At 42.1% G+C, this 21,347-nt stretch overlaps 1 protein-coding gene and 1 long non-coding RNA gene across 4 annotated transcripts in view; one reads left to right on the plus strand and one right to left on the minus strand.

Moving 5' to 3' along the window:
* The window catches only part of NKAIN3 (sodium/potassium transporting ATPase interacting 3), a 617,017-nt gene extending 607,026 nt beyond the window's left edge, over positions 1 to 9,991 (minus strand). For all 3 annotated transcript variants that reach the window (XR_013367332.1, XM_077876821.1, XM_077876820.1), the window contains exon 1: positions 9,842 to 9,991. Coding sequence is in view for 2 of the 3 variants with exons in the window: in XM_077876821.1 (XP_077732947.1) it covers positions 9,842 to 9,895 (54 nt within the window). In the remaining variant the exon portion in view is untranslated. The remainder of the gene's footprint in view (positions 1 to 9,841) is intronic.
* Positions 9,992 to 10,307: 316 nt separating this feature from the next.
* LOC144300590 (uncharacterized) lies at positions 10,308 to 18,420 on the plus strand. Its single transcript, XR_013367333.1, has 3 exons — positions 10,308 to 10,442; positions 11,537 to 12,310; positions 14,765 to 18,420. It is a non-coding gene; the product is annotated as an uncharacterized LOC144300590 (long non-coding RNA).
* The last annotated feature ends 2,927 nt before the right edge of the window (positions 18,421 to 21,347 follow it).

A 21,347-nucleotide genomic window follows, 5' to 3' on the forward strand; every position in this document is an offset into this window, starting at 1 on the left:
TTCTCAAGGACTCCTCAAATCGAAGATATATTACCTTTCATAAACTAGCACTTGCAAGAGTTCCCTCATCAAGAATTTATATTTTAAATACAAATTGAAAAAGAGTTGCACTAATGAGAATTTTATATTTCCTGTTATCTTAATTATGATCAGTTACAGCTGGTTATCAGTACAGGAAACAAAACCTGAGTATAGAGCATTCTTCTTCGTACCTTAATTAACCGATTTAACCAATCAACCTCTATCGCCTAGGGCTTCCCACATGCAAGTACTTATTATATTACATATTAATCAATAGCGAAGTACAGCCATGACTCTAATTACTGGAATAGAGAGAAACCATCAGAAATATATTTACGACTTATCATCATATCCATTGACGTCACATCTCTTACGAGAATCTGATAGCAAAAAATCCTATTCCAATACCTCTTGTTAATAAAGGAACCGGGTGTTCATAGGAAAGCATTCATAATGCAAGTATGTGTGAGGGGAGTGCAGTGAAAAAACTCAAACACTTAATTCTACTTTATAATTCTGAAATACAATCAATCAAGAAAACCATTCTAAAAGAATTGTCCTCAATGCAGAAAAGAAAAAAGGAACAAGATCATTAACACCGCCATGATCTTGCCCTGGTTCCCTTCACAAGGGACCATCGAATTCTGATCATCAGAGCCCTCGTCAGTACTTCTGACCCTTATTACCCACTGGGCCCTCACCCTTATATCTTTGTGAATAGGTAGATGTTTTTCCTCCAAATCAAGGAACTGGGGATTCTCTCACCAGCACCGAACACAACAGTAACCTACTAGTTCAAAAGTTTCACTTTCCTATGGCATCAAGTAAAGATGCGATACTTCCACAAGAACTGTTAATGCCCATGTTAAAATATATGTTCTCCAATTCCCTACCTAGAGCATAAGACAAAAATATGTTCTTTTAAAGGGATTTAGGGCCTGTGTCCCATTTTATTTTAGTATCTTTGCAAAATGTACCAAATTAAAAATGTAAATTAGTTTGTGCAATGTGTCATTTGTTTGTACTACCATTTAACTGGCATTTTGAATAATAATCATTGATAGAGTGTTATCTTTTGGTCTAATGTTATATTCTGTTGTAAATGTATGAAGATTCACACACATTAATACCAATTAGTGTTAATGGGGATTAAAAGCATGAATTTTTGATGCACCCAAGGAAGAAGATCCACTTGAACATTATCAAATATTTGCCAAATAATCTCCCTAAAACTGACGTTCAGAACACCTTCAAAATTATGTTTGGAAAGTCTCACCTTTTAACGTTGAAATTACCTACAAGTGTAACATAAAAAGTATTACAAGAAAATCAAAATAAGCAATTAAAAAATAATCATTTGCAGTTTTTTTTCACCATCTCATTGCTGTCAAAACTACAAGAAACCCTAACTTGCCCATGAGTCAGCTTTCCTTTCAAAACAATTAATATATTGGGCACCTGGTGGCTCAGTGGTTGAGCGGCTGCCTTTGGCTCAGGGTGTGATCTCAGGGTCCTGGGATCGAGTCCCACATTGTGCTCCCTGCAGGGAGCCTGCTTCTCCCTCTGCCTATGTCTCTGCCTCTCTCTCTCTCTGTGTGTGTCTCTCACGAATAAATAAATAAAATCTTTTTAAAAATTAATATATTTATTCTCCTATTCCATATCATCTCCACAATGACATTAGGCAGCTAATTCTAAAAATGCCAAAATAAAGGCTCCCAATTTTGCAGCCCCATGCCAGGGCTCCCCTTGTGGCAAGCAGAACAAGTGCCAGATTTCAGCTCAACACAGAGCACTCGTCTGTGCAGTGCACAAAACCTCTACCTTAGATTAAGGTAGGTCCTGCTCTTCCCAATACACCCTGCTTCATAGCCCCCTGGACTCTTCAATCTTGCTGGTCATCTGTCTGCTACATTTTTTTCTTCCCAGCACTCTTATTGTTCCATTTGGACACTGGGGCCTTGGGAGAAAGGAAGGTACATTCTTCTATTGTTTGTCATCTTGTTTTTAAAAGCCCTCAAATTTTATGTTTTCTGTTCTGTTTTCTGTTTTCATCTTTAATAAGTAATTGTTATTAAGTACTTGAAATCCTGTTATTTTAAGCAAAACATACTCCATCCGACAAAAACAAGTGCTTAAGAAAACAGTCAAAATATACATATATAGATCTGTTCTATATTTTGCTCACTCGTGCAAACTCTTGTCAAGAAAGTATGCAAAGTTTATATTAATGTGCATTTTGTCTCTAATACCCAAATCGTAAGTAATATTAAGCCAAAATTTCTTATGTTGAAAGCATTTGAAATTCTTCCTTATATAATCTGGATAATTGTTCAAATTCTTCCTATATGCCCAAAATATACATTGAAAAATCTATGACAGAATGGTGAAAAATATGAACAAAGTAGTTCATGTTTTTAAAGTAGAAAGCACTAATGAAGTTCTGGGGATAGAAAGTAATTTATTTCTCAAAATCTTATGATAAGGATTATCCTCTTCGGAGAAAACAAAACAAAAAAAGAAATCTAGGCAAAACAAAAATCCACACAGAAGTGACCAGAATGAAAATGATTTATTAAAATTGGGGAAAATTTCTAAAAAATCAATACGACTTGACATTTTGTGAAGAATAAAATAACACAAGTATATCAAATACTCCCATTTGGTGCACTTTGCTCATTTCCATTATCTCAGAGGTTTTACAACTTTGAGTCCTGTTTCTGGTTCTATTCTCATCTATCCTTATTTTCTCTTTCTCTCTCTCCTCTTCCCCCTCTCCCTCCCCCCTCTCCTTCCCTCACTCCCTCTAGCTCCCCTCTCCCTCTCCCTTTCCTGATCTTATCTAGGGCTTTAAATACCAATATTGCTCATGATTCTCAATTCTGAATATTTGGTTCAGTCTTACTCTCTGAGTTCCAAGCTCATAAACCTTACAGTTACTTGGCCTTAGGTATCAGAATCTCAAAGTGTCTAAAACCGAACCTTTATGGCTCTAGACAAAAACTTCTGCTCCACCTCCACCCCCATAACACCCAATTCTCTTACTTTCAGTAAAAACGCCAATTATATATATTCTGTTATACAAGATGTGTAGATCAGTGAGTCCTAGGCTTCCTATCTCCTAAAGCATGTCTCAAGTCCATCTTCTCTCCATCTGTTCTGTTATGACATGTGCCTGACTCGCATTATCTCTAGCTCAGAATAACAGAAGAGCATCCTGTCTCCCATTTCCTCTGGTTTCCCTCTAATCCGTACTCAGAAGTGAGAGTATTTTGAAATGTAAGTCAGATGATGGCATGACTCTATTTAAAATGCTCCAATGGATCCACTTTGCTCCGTAGACAAAGTCAGGTATCACAACATGTGGCCAATGCCATCTGACAGCACTCACTCTCTCATACTGCACTCTAGCCACAGTGGACTCCTGCATATCTAGAGACATATCACGCTCTTTTAAAACTGGAGACCTTGCTCATTTGGTTTCCTCTGCTGAGAATGGTTCCCCTCTCTTTGCATGACTGACTCCTGGTCATTCTTTCAGACTTAGCTCCCAAATACTGGGAAGTCGTCCTGACCACCCCATCGAAATGATACAATTTTCTTCTCCTTAATGACATTTTAACAACATCTGTGATTAGATCATCTTTGTGTACATATCTATTGACAGCCCCTCAGCCCTCAGATATAATTCATACTGCTACACTCAGTGCTGAGGGACTCTGTGAATATTTGTTGAACGTTGTTGATTATTTCAAGTACAGGAAGCATACAACAGTGTAAACAGTGCAGACTCAAATCTGAACCCTGGTTTCACCTGTATGGCTCTGGGCATGTTACTCAAATTCTCTTTGTCTTAATTTCTGAATCTCTAAAATGATTGGTTGTGAGAATGATATGATTTCATAGACATAAAGTGGCTAAAACAATGCCTGGCACATTAAAAAAATTCAATATAGTTTAGCTATTCATTTATGCATTAATTTATTCTCCAAATATTTACTGAGTGCTTACCCTTTGTAGGGTATAGTGGAAGATTCTGTGAGTAAATCAAAGTCTTTGTCCTTTGTGCTCTTAAAATCCAGTAAAAGAATTAGCACACATACAAAGAGACAAAAACAAAGAAACGTGTGATTAATGTCCTAAGGGGGGAAAAAAAAGGGGATCAGTATTAGTTTGCTAGGGTTGTAGTGATACAATACCAGTAACTGAGTGACTTAAGCCACAGAAATTATATGGTTTCATAGTTCTGGAGGCTAGATTATACAGAGACTAGACTAATATCAAGGTTTTGGCAGGGTCGTTTCTTCTGAGGGTCAGGGGAGAGAATCTGTTCCATGCCTCTGTTCTAGCTTCTGGTGGTTTGCTGGCAAACTTTGGCTTGTAGAACCATCACCCAACCTCTGCCTTCCTCGTCATATGGCATTCTTCCTGTGTGCATACCTGTGTCCAAATGTCTCCTCTACATAAGGACACCAGCCATATGGATTAGGTGGGCATCCTACTCCAATATGACCTCATCTAACTACATCTGCAATGACCCCTTTTCCAAATAAGATCAAATTCTAAATTACCAGAGGTGAAGACTTCAAAATAAGAATTTTTTTTTTGGGGGGGCACAATTTAACCTATAACAAGACCGTAAGAATAGAATATTTCCCAGGCAAATTCAATACTCAGAATGTATACTTCAATAACAGCTATAAATGGATCTGGATTTTCTAAAAAAAAAAAAAAAATCGCTAATGCAGAATATTGTAAGGATTTTAACAGCAACCATGTTATAACTCAAGTCTCATTATTAGCCGTATTTTGATTTCCCTAACCTTTCCTAAGTTTCATAAGATGAACCAGAGTTTTTCAATATAGAAAAAGAATGGAAACTAACTGATTAAGAGTTATATTTCACAGGAGAAAAGAAAAAGCTAATAAAATGAAAAACATGTTAGAACAAAAGTATCAGTATATCCATATAGTAAATAAACATATCTATGCATCCACTGCTAAATACAAGGCCAGATGAGTGCTATATTTCACAAAACTAAGTTTAAAGCATGTTAGCACAACTACACCATCATCATTTGGACACCTCTCAATACCTTATACCTCAGCATCACTGTGTCACTGGTGATGACAAGATAGCTTGAATGTGGCATGGAGGGGAAGTTAACTTGGTTCTCACTGTGAGGAAAAAAACAACACTAGTTTCAAGTTGAGAATATGTTCTCTAAAATAAAAACATACAGCCTATGAATGTGTTCAAAGCTGTGTGTTTTCTATGAATCTTCTACAAGTGTCTGTTATGACAGATATGTAAAGTAAAAGTTTTGAATTTTGTTCCTGACTGATGACTGATTATTAGGCCTAAAAGGCATATGGATGTCACCTTTCCATAAGGTGATGCAAGGAGCAATAAATCTCCTCTGGTAATACAACATCCAGAGACAAAAATTCTGTTGACTGTGTCTTTAAGTCACCTCTGTGATATCAAGAAAATGTCTTAAGCTCTGTGGGAACAGGCTCTGCCAACCTAATAAGTTCAACACTTCACTAGGGCGACTCTAAGGAGATGGCTCTGAAGCGGCTCATGGAGTCAATTTTAGACTTTAAGAAATGCAATTAAGACTTCTTTAAATGTGTTAATTAAAAATAATTTACTAAGAGCATATAATCAGGTGTTCCTTTTTATTTTTAGATTACGCATACATGATAACAGAATACACATTATTCTAAAACAAGCAAAATGAAAAGTATCCTTACAAAAAATATTTTTAAAACTTCTTAGGTGACTTGATGAGTCTGTTACACAGTGGTGAATTGCTTTTTCAGAAAGGATTTACTTTGCACAGTCTTCTATGGATGTACGTTCAGGCTTTTCAATTTATCTTTAAATTCACGTAGCAGAATTAAGGACATGAATATAAAATCTGGGGCAAACACACAAATTCGCTCAGGGGTAGAAGCATGGAGAAAAAGGAATGATGGGACATGGCCAAGAGAAAGAAGGAAACAGAAAGACTGAGATTTTGCAAAGCAAAGCTCACCTAAATATACGAGCCAGTAAATGAGTTCCCTCCAATTCTTATTCCCAACCTGATGTTTCACTCTGGAGTGGGGTTTGGAGGAAATGTGAATGAGATAATAAAAACCTTCCCTTGTTTCTTTAACTTTTAGAAGGAGCTAATGTGCCATCTTTTAATGACCTGCACAGTTACTCCTAGTCATTAGCATGTAGATTCTTTTCAGCAAATGTGTTTTCCACATGCCATTCCCCTCTCAACACCCACTCGTATTTACTGCTTCATAACCTCCAACTTCCAACAGTTGGTGGGAGCACAAAAAAAAAAAAAAAAAAAAAGAAAGAAAGAAAGAAAGAAAAAAAAACATGAAAGGGAAAAAAAATGACAGCTGGCTTCAGTGGAAACAACACTAGATCTTTTTACCCGGTTTTTACCGGTTTTACCCTGTAATATGTTGGAATAGGCTTATACTGGCTCAGAGAGTCAGTTACATTTTTATGATTTTGTGAGCCAGTTGTTAAATAGAGCCACTATTAACAATTAAATCATATAAACTTCAATTTAAGTAAATAATAGTAAAAGAGAGGTACTAGATATTCAAAATGCATCCCTTCCTGTTTTACTGTTTTACTTTCACCATGCTTTTGAGGTTATTTATGCCTATTCTATCTGTACGCTAGAAAAATATGTAATGGTATACTTCAAACTGGCCAAGGTGGGAATATTTGCACCAAAGAAATTGGCAAATGCTAAAAATCAGGGTGTAACTCTGTTCCGTTGATTATCTAGGCTTAGGAAGGCCATGGAGAGTGTTTTCTAATAATACATATTGAACCTACAATGTGTCCAGTCATTATCCTGTCAATAGCACACACAAAAAATTGAGGAAATTTTCCAGCATGCGAAAATGATTACCTTATTCAGCAAAGAATCTGCTGAAGGAGGAGGTCATTGAGAGGACGGGACTGCCAGGTGACCCTTAAGCTGGACCAAGACTTATTCAAGCCTCTTTACTCCTTCCCCTGTCCTTGGAACATATGAACGTGGGAGTCATTTCAAGGATAGAGCCTTAAGAAAGCAATGTGCTGTTCAGACCATCAAGATGATATACATGAGTGAACCCAGTTAAGGAGTCTGTTTAAACTTTTAAGATTCTAGTAGGCAGGGGCAGCGATCTACTCATCTTGCAGCAACTTGGTATGTAAACTATCTTGCTTATGAAATCTGCCACCTACCAATCTGGAGTGGCCTGCCTCTTTCTTCAGGCCCTCCTTGCTTTCCATGTATGGGAGGCCCAGTTTTGAATTTCACCCCAGAGGCTTCTGAGATTGTGAGCCAATGTCACATCACTGATAGAGTGAAATTCCAGTACTGGCTTCCTTGTTTCACTCTCCCAGTACTTGTCAAAATAAATAAAAACATCATTCAGCATTCATGTCAGAGGTATAGAAGCAAGCGTTTACCAAATTCAACAAAAAGCTTCTGCCAGCATTATACCTGCGATATAAAATTCACAGTAAAGGACATATATTATTAATTATTATTTGTCAAGTGAGTGCTACACGTTCTTTAAATACATTAGACATAATGTATTATATAGTATCATAATGTAATAATATATGTAATATAATATATACTTGTTTTGTTTGAGATCTGATCATTAAAGGTTTACCATCACCCCTGTCTCTACCAGGGGAACACCACTGATTTGGAAAGTTGTTTAATTAACTCTGTGAGTATCACCTTCCTCATCTCCCACCCAGTGACATGGGTGCCTTCCTCAGAGGATAATTCTAGGAGTAAAATAAAATAGTTTATGCTAAAATCCTGCATGGATTGCAAATGTTAATTACTATCAAACATTCAGCAAATACATTTCAGCTCCTAATATGAGCCCTCTTAAGAATTCTCAAGGTTTCCAAAGATGAATAATATTTAATCCTTATCCTCAGGTTGCTTACAGTCTAGAGATGAGAGATATAGGTAAATAAAATAATTTAAGATGATGAGATGTGATCCAACAGAGGAAAAAAGCAAAGTGCTATGCAATTCAAGGAAAAGAAGTGATTGATTTTTACCTGGAGCACCAGGGAAGACTTCATAGAGAAGACAGAATAATGAGATAAGTTTTGAAGAGTAATTTGCATTTGTATCAATTGAGGTGGTGTGTGTGGACAGTGGAGGCATTCCAGGCTGAGAGATGAAACACCAACCACACTATCATCACAAATATTACAATACCAACTTAGGAAATCACAACTGTTATTGATAAATCCACCACATCAAAAACCCTTATGTGTAATTTCCGTGTACAACAGAAAGAATTATGCCATTATACATTGTCCAATCCAGCGTGCCTAATGACATACTTGCATATTCAGGAGTTGACTAAATATTCGGTGTTTTCACTTTATAAGCCACGTTCATTTCTAATAACCAAAATGTAAATTATCCTATGACCTTCCTTAGTGAAAGAAAACATTCACATGCAGGTGAATTTTAAAATTATTTTTCAAGAAATTCTGTATAATGTGTCCTATTTTACAGGACAGAAGGGACTGTCTCATAGACATAAAGAAAACTTGCCACTGATTGCAACTCTATAAATACAGAAATTATGAACATAGTATGTAAACAATGAAGGGCACGTCTGAAGTGAGGTTTTCATGGGAGAGTGGAACACTGATGCAAGAGGAGAGGGACGCCTTTTAATACATTCATGGGAACCAGGACTAACTATTCAAGAAGGAGCATTGTTTCATCTCCCAGTTAATGAGTTTGCAAGAGTTGACATTACCGGGTAAAGTTCACCGGAAAGCTTTTCCCCTTGCTAGTCAAAATGCGCCAGGTAATGTCTGTGACTTTGAAAAACAAACAACACTTCGAAGATCGCTTGCCAGGGCATCCACAGAATTTAAGTGTAAAAAGAGATGTCTATGACCCTCTCACACACAAAAGGCTAACACGATGGGTCTGCAGCCTTGACCTCAAGTGACTACAAGAGAACACGGGGCCCGGCTAGGTCCCAATGGGACGTACCTTAGAAAAGCGTCCCCCCCACCCCGACAGGAGAGCCTCTCCCTTCTTTACTCTGGATCTCTCACCTCCCGGTACGTGCACCGCCTCGGCAAGCCACCGTGCTCCTTCTCTCCCTGATGACAAATGTCAGTCTGTCGCTGTGAACATGCAACATTTCAGCAAAATCTAAAGGGACACTGGAAGCGCTGGGGCTGGAACACCCTGTTCGAAACTACGCTGCCAGCCCAGCCCTCCTTCCTGGAGACCCAAGGATCCTCGCAAACCTCCGAGGGTGAGCATCACCCAGTCTTAACTACGAGTTAAAGCTGTTTCCGTCTCCGCAGAAGCTGAGCACTCGCACGCGCCTTCTATTAAACAACGTTACCGGGAATCCTCCCGCGGAGAAAGAGCCCACGAGCCCCGGGGAAACTTGAGCGGGCAGGCGGGGGGGCTCGGCCGGCGGCCCGACCCAGGGGCGGGGACGGCGCTCGCTCCCTCTCCCGAGCGCGGGCAGCCGCCCCCGGACCTCCGGGCGACGCCCGCTGGCTGCGCCGTGACCCCCGGAGCGCGGGGCCAAGGCGGGGACCGCGCCCTCCCGCCGGGCGAGGGCGGCGGGCTGTGCGCCCGGGCGCGGGGCGGCGGGGCCCGGAGGGGGCCGGGGGGGGGGCCGGAGGGGGCCGGAGGGGGCGTCCGGCCCACGCGCCCGCCCGGCGCCGGGAGGTGCGGCCCGAGGGTCGGCGGAGGGTGGGCGGAGGGGCCGGGGCTGGGGCGCGCGGGGCACTCACCAGCTGCAGCGCGCAGAGGCAGATGAGCGAGCAGCGCCCGGTGCAGCAGCCCATGGTGCCGGCGGCGTCCAAGCGGCGCGCGCGGGGAGAGGTGTGCGTCCTCCGCCGCCGCTGCCGACTCCGGAGCAGCCCCCGCCCGGAGCTCGCCCGGCCCGGCCCGGCCCCGGCTCGCCCGCCCCCGGCCGCCGCTCGCCGCTCGCCGCTCGCCGCTCTCGGGGTCCCGGCTGGCGCTCGCCGCCTTTGTTGGTTTCCCGGGCGGGCAGAGGTCAGCCCGGCGCGCTCGCCCCGCGCGTCTGGCGGGGTCCCTGCCTCCCACGGTGCGGGCTGCTTCTCGGGGAGGGGGAGCCGGGCGGGGCGGGCGGAAGGGAGGTTACAGATGGCGAGTGGGTGGAAGTCTGCTCCGGGGAGGGGAGGATGAGGTGGGCGTCTGGAAAGTGCGGTGGGCCGGCGGGGCGGGGCGGGGCGGGGCGGGGGCGCTGGGAGGCGAGGAATGAAGGGAGCGCCCCGGGGGAGGCTCGGCCTGTCTGCTTAGGAGTCTCTGGAGCGAGAGGCGGGGGGCGAGAGAGGATGAGGATGAGGATGAGGATGAATACGAATGAGCGTGAGTCGGGGCGGCTGCCGCGGCGGCGGCGGCTGGAGCCCCTCGGCGGCCGCTGTAACTGGGGAGGCCGGGCTGGGGGCTGGGGGCGGGGGCGATCGGAGGCGTGTGTCCGGGAGAGGACTGCGTTTCGCTGAGCGGCCCCAGAGGTGGCGACGGTGGGAGCCGGGAGGGCTCGGGGTCCGGGGAAGCGGGTCCCGGGGGCGGGCGTTGCGCTGCGCTGCGCTGGCGGGTCCCCTCCGCGGCGCGGGGAGCGCAGCCGCGCGGGGCCGGGGCCGGGGCCGGGGCCGGGGCCCGGGTCGCTCCTGCCGCCGCAGTCGGCTTGCCCCGAGGGCGCCCGGGAGCCAAAGTTGGACCGCGTGGGTCCTGCTGGAGGCGAGGCGGCGGCGGCGGCGGCGGCGAGAGCGCGGGCTCGGAGCGCAGGGGGCAGCCGGGACGCCGGGCGGGGAGCTGCCTCCGGGTTCCCAGCCCAGGCGCTTTGGAGCTGTCGCCAGGCAGGAGAGAGGAGGCGCGGCAGAGGACCGCGCGCGGCTGTTTCTAGGAACGGAGGAGATGTCCGGGAGGACGATAGGACTCCTCCGCGGGGGAAAGTAAATGGTTTGAGAAGGGCTTGGAAACAAGACCTCGTCCCGCAGAGTTAAAATCCCGGACCAACTCCCCACGAATCCCGGGGAGCCTCTCTGGCTCCGGCTCACCCGACACCGGAGCGCAGGAGGTCTGCAGAGGATCAGAGTTCATCAGGGCCCAAAGTCAAATTTCACGGGCACGTTGGCTGTACCTGGTAGAACTAGGCAAGTGGCTCGAGCACGCTGGAGGAGCGGAGAGCAAGCCTCGGGCCATTTGTCACAGAAGAGGCTTCCTTCAGAACTTGGCACAGAAACCCCGTTTCTAACCTACTGCTGCCCTCCTGGGTCCTTGGTGGGAGGTTAGCAGGAAAAGGATGCGGTCTTTGCATGTTTAAAACATGCGCTCTACACTTGGAAACTCTGCTCAGGTCATTCCTTCAGGCACTGAAGGGAGTTGGGGTTTTTGTTGTTGTTGTTGTTGTTGTTGTTGTTTTGCAATTAACTGCCTTTTTTTCTGAACTGTTCCTCCAGGACCTATGTTTATGACTGAAAACAGCTACAGCTCCCAGAAAAATCTTTCCATGGTAACTTTGAAATTGTAGTAGGGACACATAATAACCTCAGGATTTGGGTCAATAAAAAGGCCAAAAGCATTCATTGTTTAGTTTCCACTTCTGTCCATTATCACAGAGAAGGGGAAAATGAATGGAATCAGAAGCCTTTGTTGTTGACCCAGTCTTTTAAGACATCAAGCCATCAAGGATCAGCATTTCTTTTATACGCAATAAATGGAACCACCATGAGATTTATGATGAATGAAAATAGGGGACAATGGACCCTGGCATGTAAATAATTTAGCATATTTTAGACGATGGTGCAGAAGATTTCAGGCATCAACCCCTCCAAAAGCTGTAGGAGGCAGCTGAAGAAGGTAAAGACATGATCAAGTCTATCTACAACTTCCAAAAATTATCACACCCTCTTCATCTCTGGAGATTGTGATGGATGATGATAATAAACATGATGACTCTTCCTTCTCTCCACATTTCATATGTTTACCTAAATATACATTTTTTTTAGTCATCATTTTATTTACTTACTGAGGAAGCATGAAATGTGCAGCTAACTGGATCCTTGCCAGGCACCAGACACCAGTCTAAGTGCTTTATGAGTATTCACTTACTTAATCCTCGCAAGAGCCTAGGAGATTGGTGTACCATCTTGAGCATCTCCAGCAAAAAGATGTGGAAATGGGAACAGGGAGTCTCATGGCTACTGACCAGATGAACAGCAAGGCAAAGCCAGGTAATCTGACTCAAGAGCTCCTTGATTTATGCACTCACCGTTGCCTCTGAAACTTAGGACCCAAGTAACACCTGCACTGGAGCCAACTGCTCTCTAGGAAATAGGAATAGTAATTTGTATTGATTTTACCCTCCAGAGTCAATGCCACCCATGCAGGTACCAAGACAGTCTTCCTGTACTTTTCCCTCTCCAACTGCCCCCTCTACTGATGGACCCAGCCTTTCTTCCTTGAATCATTTAAGACAGTTAAAATGCATTTGGCTTTCAAAGACAGGAAGAGGGAAGGAGCAAAGATAAGACAATGCTAGTAACAAGTCTAGAAACTGTGTGAAGTCTCTGTAGTTTCTTACTCGCATTTTCTAAATTAACTGCCTCATGAACTAAAAATCTTCCTCCCTTCCTTCATTTCATTCCTTCCTCAATCCCACCCTCCAATATGTCATACTTGCTTCATTTCCACATTGCTTGTTATGTCAAGGGCCATGCTGGTTGTCAGGTTTGCAAAGGTAAGTGATATACTCCTTCACTTCCCCTTAAGGGCTTGGTATGGGAAGGGAAAGCAGAGGAGTAAATGGAGTAGAGCCCACTCTGAGAAAAGTTAGCACTGAGTGCTGTCACTGTGTTTTCTTTCTGTGAGGGTAAGGGAGGGTTTAAAAGAAGATTTGCCTGTCTCTTGGGTGGGGGAGAAGAAGACAGTAGCCAAAGACTGAACAATGGAAAGGGTGAGGCTTAGAGAGGATGGTGGATAAGCTGATTGAGGAGGGAATGATAATCTAAGTAGAACAGCTGATCCAGTGTGGGGTTGGTTATGCCACTTCCTAGCTATAGAATCTCAGAGAAGTCAGTCAGTTTCCATTAGTCTACCTTGCCTATGTAAGTGGGTATGATGGTATGACTTGCCCACAGGACTAAGCCTTATGTTGTTCTTTATTTTCCATCCACATGTGTCTTGTACCTTCGCCTCACGCAGGTCTCAGGCTAATGTCACGTCTCAGAGAGGCCTCTCTGACCACACTGTCTGAAATAACACTCCAGTCACTCAATTGCGTTTTTATCCAAAACAGTGATTGGTTTACTTTATAATTTCCTGCCTCTTCCACTCAAAAATAATGTTAATTTATAATAATGCATATATTTAGCATCATACTTCCCACATCGTGTATACGTGTATATTTATACACACATAAATGTAGTATATATAGTAAGTACTAAACATATGTGTATATACATACATATAGGATATTCTAGTCTATGTTTTTTTCTTTCATTTTTTTCTCAGTTTCTTTCTTTTTTTAAAAAAGATTTTATTTATTTATTCATGAGAGACAAAGATAGAGGCAGAGGGAGAAGCAGGCTCCATGCAGGGAGCCTGATGCGGGACTCAACCCCAGGACTCTAGGATCACACCCTGGCTGAAGGCAGCTCTAAACCACTGAGCCACCCGGGCTGCCCTTTTTTCTCAGTTTCTTAGTAAAATCCCCCCCTTTTTAATTTTTTTTTAATTTACTTAAGTAATCTCTACACCCAATGTGGGGTTCAAATTCACAAGATCAAGAGTTCCATGCTCTTCTGACTGAGCCAGCCAGGGAGATGCCCCTAATAAAATTCCTTTTGGGAGACTACCCTCATCTTCCTTAAAGTCCAGAGAGAATCAAATCATCTATACCAAGAGTAAGAGGATTGAGTGGGAGGGAGCACATCTAGAGACCAGACCTGGAAGTGCAGGTTTCTAAATTTCATAGGACTTTCAAACACAGTCGTCCCTTGAACAACACAAGGGTTGGGCACTGACCCCTTACACAGTCAAAAATCCAAGTACAACTTTTTAAAAGATATATTTATTTATTTGAGAGAGAAAGCAGAATTGGGCAATAGGGGGAAGGAGCAGAGGGAGAGAATCTTCAAGCAGACTCCACGTTGAGCTCGGAGCCTGTCGGGGCTTGACCCCAGGACACATGAGATCATGACTTGTGCCAAAAGCAAGAATCAGATGCTTAACCAACTGAGCCACCAAGGCACCCCAGTTTTTGACTAATAGCTCACTGTTGATCAGAAGCCTCTAACAGCAAGAACACTGTTATCAGAAGTGATAACATAAATAGTTGGTTAACAAATATATTGTATGTGATATATACTATATACTTACAATGAACTAAGCTAGAGAAAAGAAAATGTCATTAAGAAAATCATGAGGAGAAAATACACTGACAGTACTATACTGTAAAGAATCTGAGTGTAAGCAGTTCCCTATAGTTGAAACCTGTGTTGTTCAAGGGTCAACTGTATTAGGACTGGAGATCTGAGCTCGAAGGAATAAATGTGCTTCCTTAATTTTTTCTCTTTCTTCTTTCTTTCTTTCTTTCTTTCTTTCTTTCTTTCTTTCTTCTTTCTTTCTTTCTTTCTTTCTTTCTTTCTTTCTTTCTTTCTTTCTTTCTCTTTCTTTTTGTCTTCTAGTTCAGCATTTTGTTTGAATGGCCGCTCAGTTGGAGCAAAAATCAAGTTTACACTGAAACAAAATTGGAGACATGCGTGTGGAGAGTTTGAAGCATGGCTGTGAAGGCTTCAGTACATCTGTGTGCTGCCCAACGCCTGTGGAGTTAGAAGTGATTCGTGTTATGCATAGCAGTGAATGTGCCAGAATGTTGGGGGCAAGGGGAGAGGTGGCAGTTATCATTTCAATATTCCTTTTCTCCCTGAGGAGAGAGACACTTCCTGCTACTGTAAGCACTTTACATCACAGCATTTAAAAGTGATCCCCCAAGGCCTGTTTTATTGGGAGGTGAAGTGAGAAAGAAGTGGGAGATGGATATATGGTATGGGAGTTTTGAAGGCCACTGCAAAGCCTGAAGGATGCACGAATTATGAAAGAGAAAGAATAAGGAAATTCTTTTGTATATTTTGCTTCAAGAAATGTTGGTAATAACCAGTTTTAAAATGTGAATGGGATAACCAAGCAACATCTTTTTAATTTGTTTGGGTAAAAAAATAAGCCTCGATTAATATTTATCTATCATAACTCTTCAGCGGTCGAACAACACTGATTGTGTTGTTGCTATTATCATAATTAGTATTGCAGTGCATTTAGAGTTTTTCTAATGTCATGCGCTGAGCAGCCCCAACTGACACCGACAAATTCAAGCTTTTCTCACCATTTAATCTACTGTTGAGTATTGGCAACTATTGTTGACTTCTATGCAACAAACATTGCTGTGTGCCTCTTATGTCAGAGTCCTCAAATTGGAGACAAACACTTCCTTCCTACTATTAACATTTGCTCCCCTGCCCTCTGTTTTTCTCAAGGTTCTAGAAGATCAGATCAGAATTTTCTGCACAGTGACTTAGCTAGACCCCCAACAATTGACAGTAACAAAGGAAGAGGAAAGGTAGCATAACTCTAAGTAAAAAGAAAACATTAATACTGAGTCTTAGTTGAATCCTGACACCACCACCATGTTTCTGTACATATGTGTATTGATACATCTATCAATCTGCCTATATATCTTGGATTGCATTAAGTGTTCCAAATTAAAGAGAACACTTTTATTTTTTTCTCCCAGTTTTAAGCCCATTGCAGTACCGTATATGGAGAGAATACGTCTCTAAAATAATGAACCCTTAGAGTCTCCTCAACTCTGTCTGTTTTAAGGATCAGTCTCATATTATTGTATAATGCTTAAGTATGATGGTAACACTGAGGAAAATATATGAGATCTCTCTGATTTACTTTGGCACCTTTTTGTAAGCTAAGACTATTCCAAAATAAATCATTAAAAACAAGAAACAATCACATAAAATGTGTTACACATGTAAAGCAGGCATATAGAGTACTGAACAAGTTGTCCGTCAGAAATATAAAACCTAACATAAAGTACATTGTCTCATGCTAATGTAGAGCGAATTCTTTTTTAGAAATATATGAATGATGGTTTTTTTATTTGTCCATGGTAATTTAATATGCATATAAAATCCCTCAAAATTATACCAGTGCACATAAATATATATTTGTGTTATTTTTTAAATCAGTGATACAAGCTTACAATTCACATTGAACCAGCTTTTGCTTTTTCCCATGCATTTTTATTTAAGAAATCTAGACATTTTTAAACAATAAAGATAGTACAATCAGATAGTTTGCCTTTATTTTCTGAATGGCAAAATAAGAAAATATAATAGGTAGAGAGCAAAAATGAATAGTCATTAGTAAGATCGCTGTGATATTCTGAGGCAGTCTTGAAAATTAGGAATGGCATTCAAGGCCAATTAGCATAGATTCCGTCTGCATTCACTAGGTCCCAAATGTGCCCTCAGTAAGGCCATGGTCTCATGTAAAGAGATGCAAATCACCACGGAAGAAAAAACCTAAAATAAAAAAAAAAAATTACCAGAGGAGGTCACATTTTATTATACAGTGTCCTTTTCTTTCAGATTTGCCTAGAATGATTTCCACAGTTTGTGTATACTGAGCAGTGGTAAGGAACTGACAGATTTTGAGTACAGGTGGAAATATAGTTCAATTTTTAATGTGAGTCATATATAAAAATAAATTGATTAAAATTAAAAGTAGAAGTCCAATTCGTGGTCATAAACAACCTCGAATACCTGCAAACAGGTCCTCAGCTTTGTGGCCATATCATTGGTGCTGGGACAGAGTGGGAAATGCACAAAAGTAATTTCCCCAAGCAGTACATCTACTTTAGAAAAAGCCTTGTTAAGACGGCATCCAATAGGGGTTTAGAAGAGGCGCTCTGGCTGTCTCATTCCCATCCTTTTGCTCCTACCATTTCAGTGCACATGGCTCCAATTTCCTCCTGGCAGTGCCAATACTTCACATTCAGAGCAGTCTGCAGTTCTGGAAACATCACCTCCCAAGAGCAACTCTGGAATGCCAAACGTTAGGAGTTGGTATGTAAAGACCCTAGCTGCCTGGGCCCTTGGAGAAGATGACTCCGAGGTGCACATTCTATACCATTTCCAGAGTTTCCCAGCTTCAGCAGCCCATGGGAATAATATATTTCATAGTCTGCCTTTTATTGGCCCTTCCCCTTGGTTTCACATCCACACTCCTCTGCTGTGGTTTCCAGGAATTATCTCCCAAACAACCTGCTTGCACTTGCATTTGAATTCTCATCCAACAGTCTGCTTCCATAAAAGCCCAAATTAAGACTGTGACACTCTCCTAATCTTCCATTGTTGGCACCAGCATCTTGAACAAATAATCAGTAGGATTCACTCCCATTTTTTATAGATGAAAACAATTTGAAGGATTCTTCAAATCTTGATTTTATGAAGATAAAAAAGACTGGCAGATAATGATTTCATGCACAATATAGGATCAGAACTGCATATAACCCATGATCATTAAACCAAGCATCACAACATACCACATATAGAGATTTTACACAGTGGGAGTGCTGACATGAATTTATTTCCTCGCTAAGTATTAGGAACGCTCTTAGTAAGAGGTGACTATAAAAACTCTCTGTTTTGGTTGCATCCATGTTTCTCTTCTAACACTGATGGATTATGCCAGGCCTACTTCTAGATATTCTGTATCGTGATGATCTCCAATGAGTAATCTTGCCCTTGTGCCAAAAATTCTCTCTGCTTGTGTGAAGTTCAAATTCCATTTTCAATACAAAGTTATTATCATTTGTATTCAGAAAAAGTTGCTTCTGAGAAGAGTTTTCTCCTGCTTGCCTCTCTCATCAGTCCCTTATATCTCCAACGAGGGCTTCTTTCTCCATTTGGCAGAGTTCAATTCCATCTATGAGTTCTAATTTGGAAGGGGACGGGGAGCCTTTATGTCTCTACTCCTTTTGGCAGGAAGGATAACTTCCAGATGGTGTCTTACTTTGAAATAGAAGCAGAAACATACACCTGTGATACTTGCTATCATATCAACTCAGAGGCTTTACCGCTTTACTATTTAATTTCCAGTCATGTGATGACATACTGATTAATGAGCTGGGTTTTCTTCCTTAAGTTTCATGGATAACAGACACTTCCAAGGTTGAAAGATGGAGAGAGAGGGCCCTCTCAGCTGCAGTTGAATTTGAACCTTTGGGGACACATGTCAATGCACATTAGAAATAAAAAGGCTTCCAGAAGAACAGTGTTGTCATTTCTTCTGCCATAAATGCCTACTATAAGTGACTGTGCTTGACTCATGGTCTCTGCAGCATGAAGCACCCCTTAAGCTGGGCATGTTCACATGTTAATGTTTTGCCCAGACTTATAATTCTAAGGTGCTATTATATCTTTTAATTCACTTGGTTCTAAAAATAACCAGAGGTGCCTACAGTAAGTACCTAACACAGCTGGTCAGTGGTGGCTCTCTGTTTTACTTCCTCATAGTCCTCACTTACTATCAGCAACACACATATAAGCTCTACAAGGTAAGGCAGGACATACTAGTTGCTATAATAAACAAATCCTAAATCTTAGTGGCTTTGCACAATACAACTTTCTCTCTCACACACACAAATATTCCTTGTTGATGGGGAAAACTTTCCATGCATCATCCAGTGATTCAGGCCCTTCCATCTTGGGGAGCCACCCTCCTCTCATTCAGCAGACAGGGGGAAAGGCTGAGAAATGGGGATGTGCATGTGGCAGGTTTGTAAGGGCCAGACCTGGAAAAAAATACACCATTTCTGGGCTCATCCTCGGGTCAATACTCAGCCACAGCCAAGTGCAAGGGAGGGTAGGAAAGATAATCTAATTCTAGGACCAATAGGAAAAGAAGCAGGATTTAGAGAACACATAGTATTCTCTGCCAAATATGCTTCTAAACTCCTCCCTTTGTCCTGTAATCTCCTCTGTGTAGAATATTTCTTTCCCTTCTTGCAGTTTCCTTCTCTAGACAACATTCACCCATCATGGTAGCTGACCTCAGATGTTGCCTCTGCTGAGAAGTCTTCCCTGATACACTCATTTCCACCCTCAATGTACATAAGGTGCCTATTTTCTTGTTCCCTTTCTACTCTTAATTATCTTCTGTTATTGATTTACATTAGCTGTATTAACAGTTTCTATCTTTGGATGGTGCATGTTGGTGACGAAAAATATTTGCTGAGCTACCAAAGGAATGAAGCCCATCATTTCTCTTGCTATGACATATTCTCTGGTGGCACCAAATGGCAATCCTCTAATAGGTAGTAGGATTGATTTCATGAAAGTTACCTGTTGAATTGCTACATCTAGTCCCTCAGTACTAACTGTCCTCACCATTTACAGCCCCACCCCCCAAGTGATCATTCCTCCTCCCTTTCCCCTTGGGGCAGAATGTACCTTCCAAACTCACTGCCTTGGGCTTCATCGTGTGACTTGTTTTGACCAATGGAATGTGGGCAAAATCAAGGATGGGTCAGTCCAAAACTGGGCTTTAAAGACCATCATACGTTTTGGGGATCCCTGGGTGGCTCAGCGGTTTGGCGCCTGCCTTTGGCCCACGGCGCGATCCTGGAGCCTCAGGATCGAGTCCCGTGTTGGGCTCACGGCATGGAGCCTGCTTCTCCCTCTGCCTGTGTTTCTGCCTCTCTCTCTCTCTCATTCTCTATCATGAATAAATAAATAAATCTTTAAAAAATAATAATAATAAAGACCATCATACGTTTTCATTCACCTTTCTTTTGCCTTCTGCTATGAAAAGAGCAGCCCCAGATGGCTGCTGTTCCTCAACCTGGGTTCTAGAATGAGAGACATGTGGAGCAAAGCTGAACCCAGGCCCAACCCAGCCCAGCTGAGTCACAACTAACCTTCACACCTTTCAGCAAGAAAAAAAAAAAAAAAAGTTTGTAGGCTACCTATCTCTTTACCAGTGTTTGTTACAGTGTTACTGAAACAGGAGATAACTAATAAATTCTCCCAACCGAATTATTTTCTAACTAGTCAGGGTGGGACCTAGAAATCTGCAGTTTTAAATAGTCTCCAAGGTTATTTGGATGCTCTTCTAGCCACATGTAGAAACTTGTGCATACTAGTCTCCTACTCAAGAGGAGAAAAACTCAATGTTTAAGTCCATGGAACAGGTCATCCTTAAAGACTTTACTGTCAGCTATTTCCCCAATCCTATGCCAGGGAACACGACTTCAGATAGAATCCTAGAAGTTCTCAAGTGGCAGCTGAACATGAACATGAGATGCCTAAGCAGGTAAGTCTTCTAGATCAGCCTGTCACTCCCTCAAAACTGGCTGGCCCTATTCCTGATATGACTTCTTTGGAAGATTTTTGCCTGCTGTTACCATAAAAACATGCCGCAGTGGGGGATTTAGGAGGCAGAAGGAACCAGAAGTGTGTATTGCTGTACCCTTCCAACCTCATTGTGGGCCATAATGCTGTATAAGCCTGTGTAGGATGGTGTGTTTTTCCTTCAGCCTGAATTCACTGTTCCACCACAATATTAAAATGGGCCAGATTACTAAATCTTCTATCATCAGTTGATTCTCTCTAATCATTAGGTAATATAATTTAGAGGCAAAAGAATTATGTTCTGCATATAGTCTAGCAATAAGAAATACAGTTAACTGTGTCTAACATAATTACTATTTCATGTCTACAAGGTTTTTTCCCCCCTCTATTAGCCTGACATGTAGGATGCTATTATTGGCCATTTTTAAAAAGATGCTTAAATGATTTTTTAATGTTTCTTTTTCCCCCTATTAACTCATCACATCTCAGTTCTCCAGTTCTATGTTCTCAGTCCATGAATTGAGGATTTGCATTAGGCACATAGCTTTAAAAAAATATATATATATAAATATATATTTATTTATTTATTTATTCATGAGAGACACAGAGAGGGAGAGAGAGGCAGAGACACAGGAAGAGGGAGAAGCAGGCTCCATGCAGGGAGCCTGATGTGGGACTTGATCCCAGGACTTCAGAATCACACCCTGGGCCAAAGGCAGGCGCTAAACCACTGAGCTACCCAAGGATCCCCGGCACATAGCTGTTCTTATGTGCTGTGATTTAATAAGTGACAGGAATTTTACTTTTGCTATTTCCTTGACAGAGTAGGGAAGGTGTAGGGGGAAGA

Source organism: Canis aureus, chromosome 28 (assembly GCF_053574225.1).
Source record: "Canis aureus isolate CA01 chromosome 28, VMU_Caureus_v.1.0, whole genome shotgun sequence".
Lineage (NCBI taxonomy): Eukaryota > Metazoa > Chordata > Mammalia > Carnivora > Canidae > Canis > Canis aureus.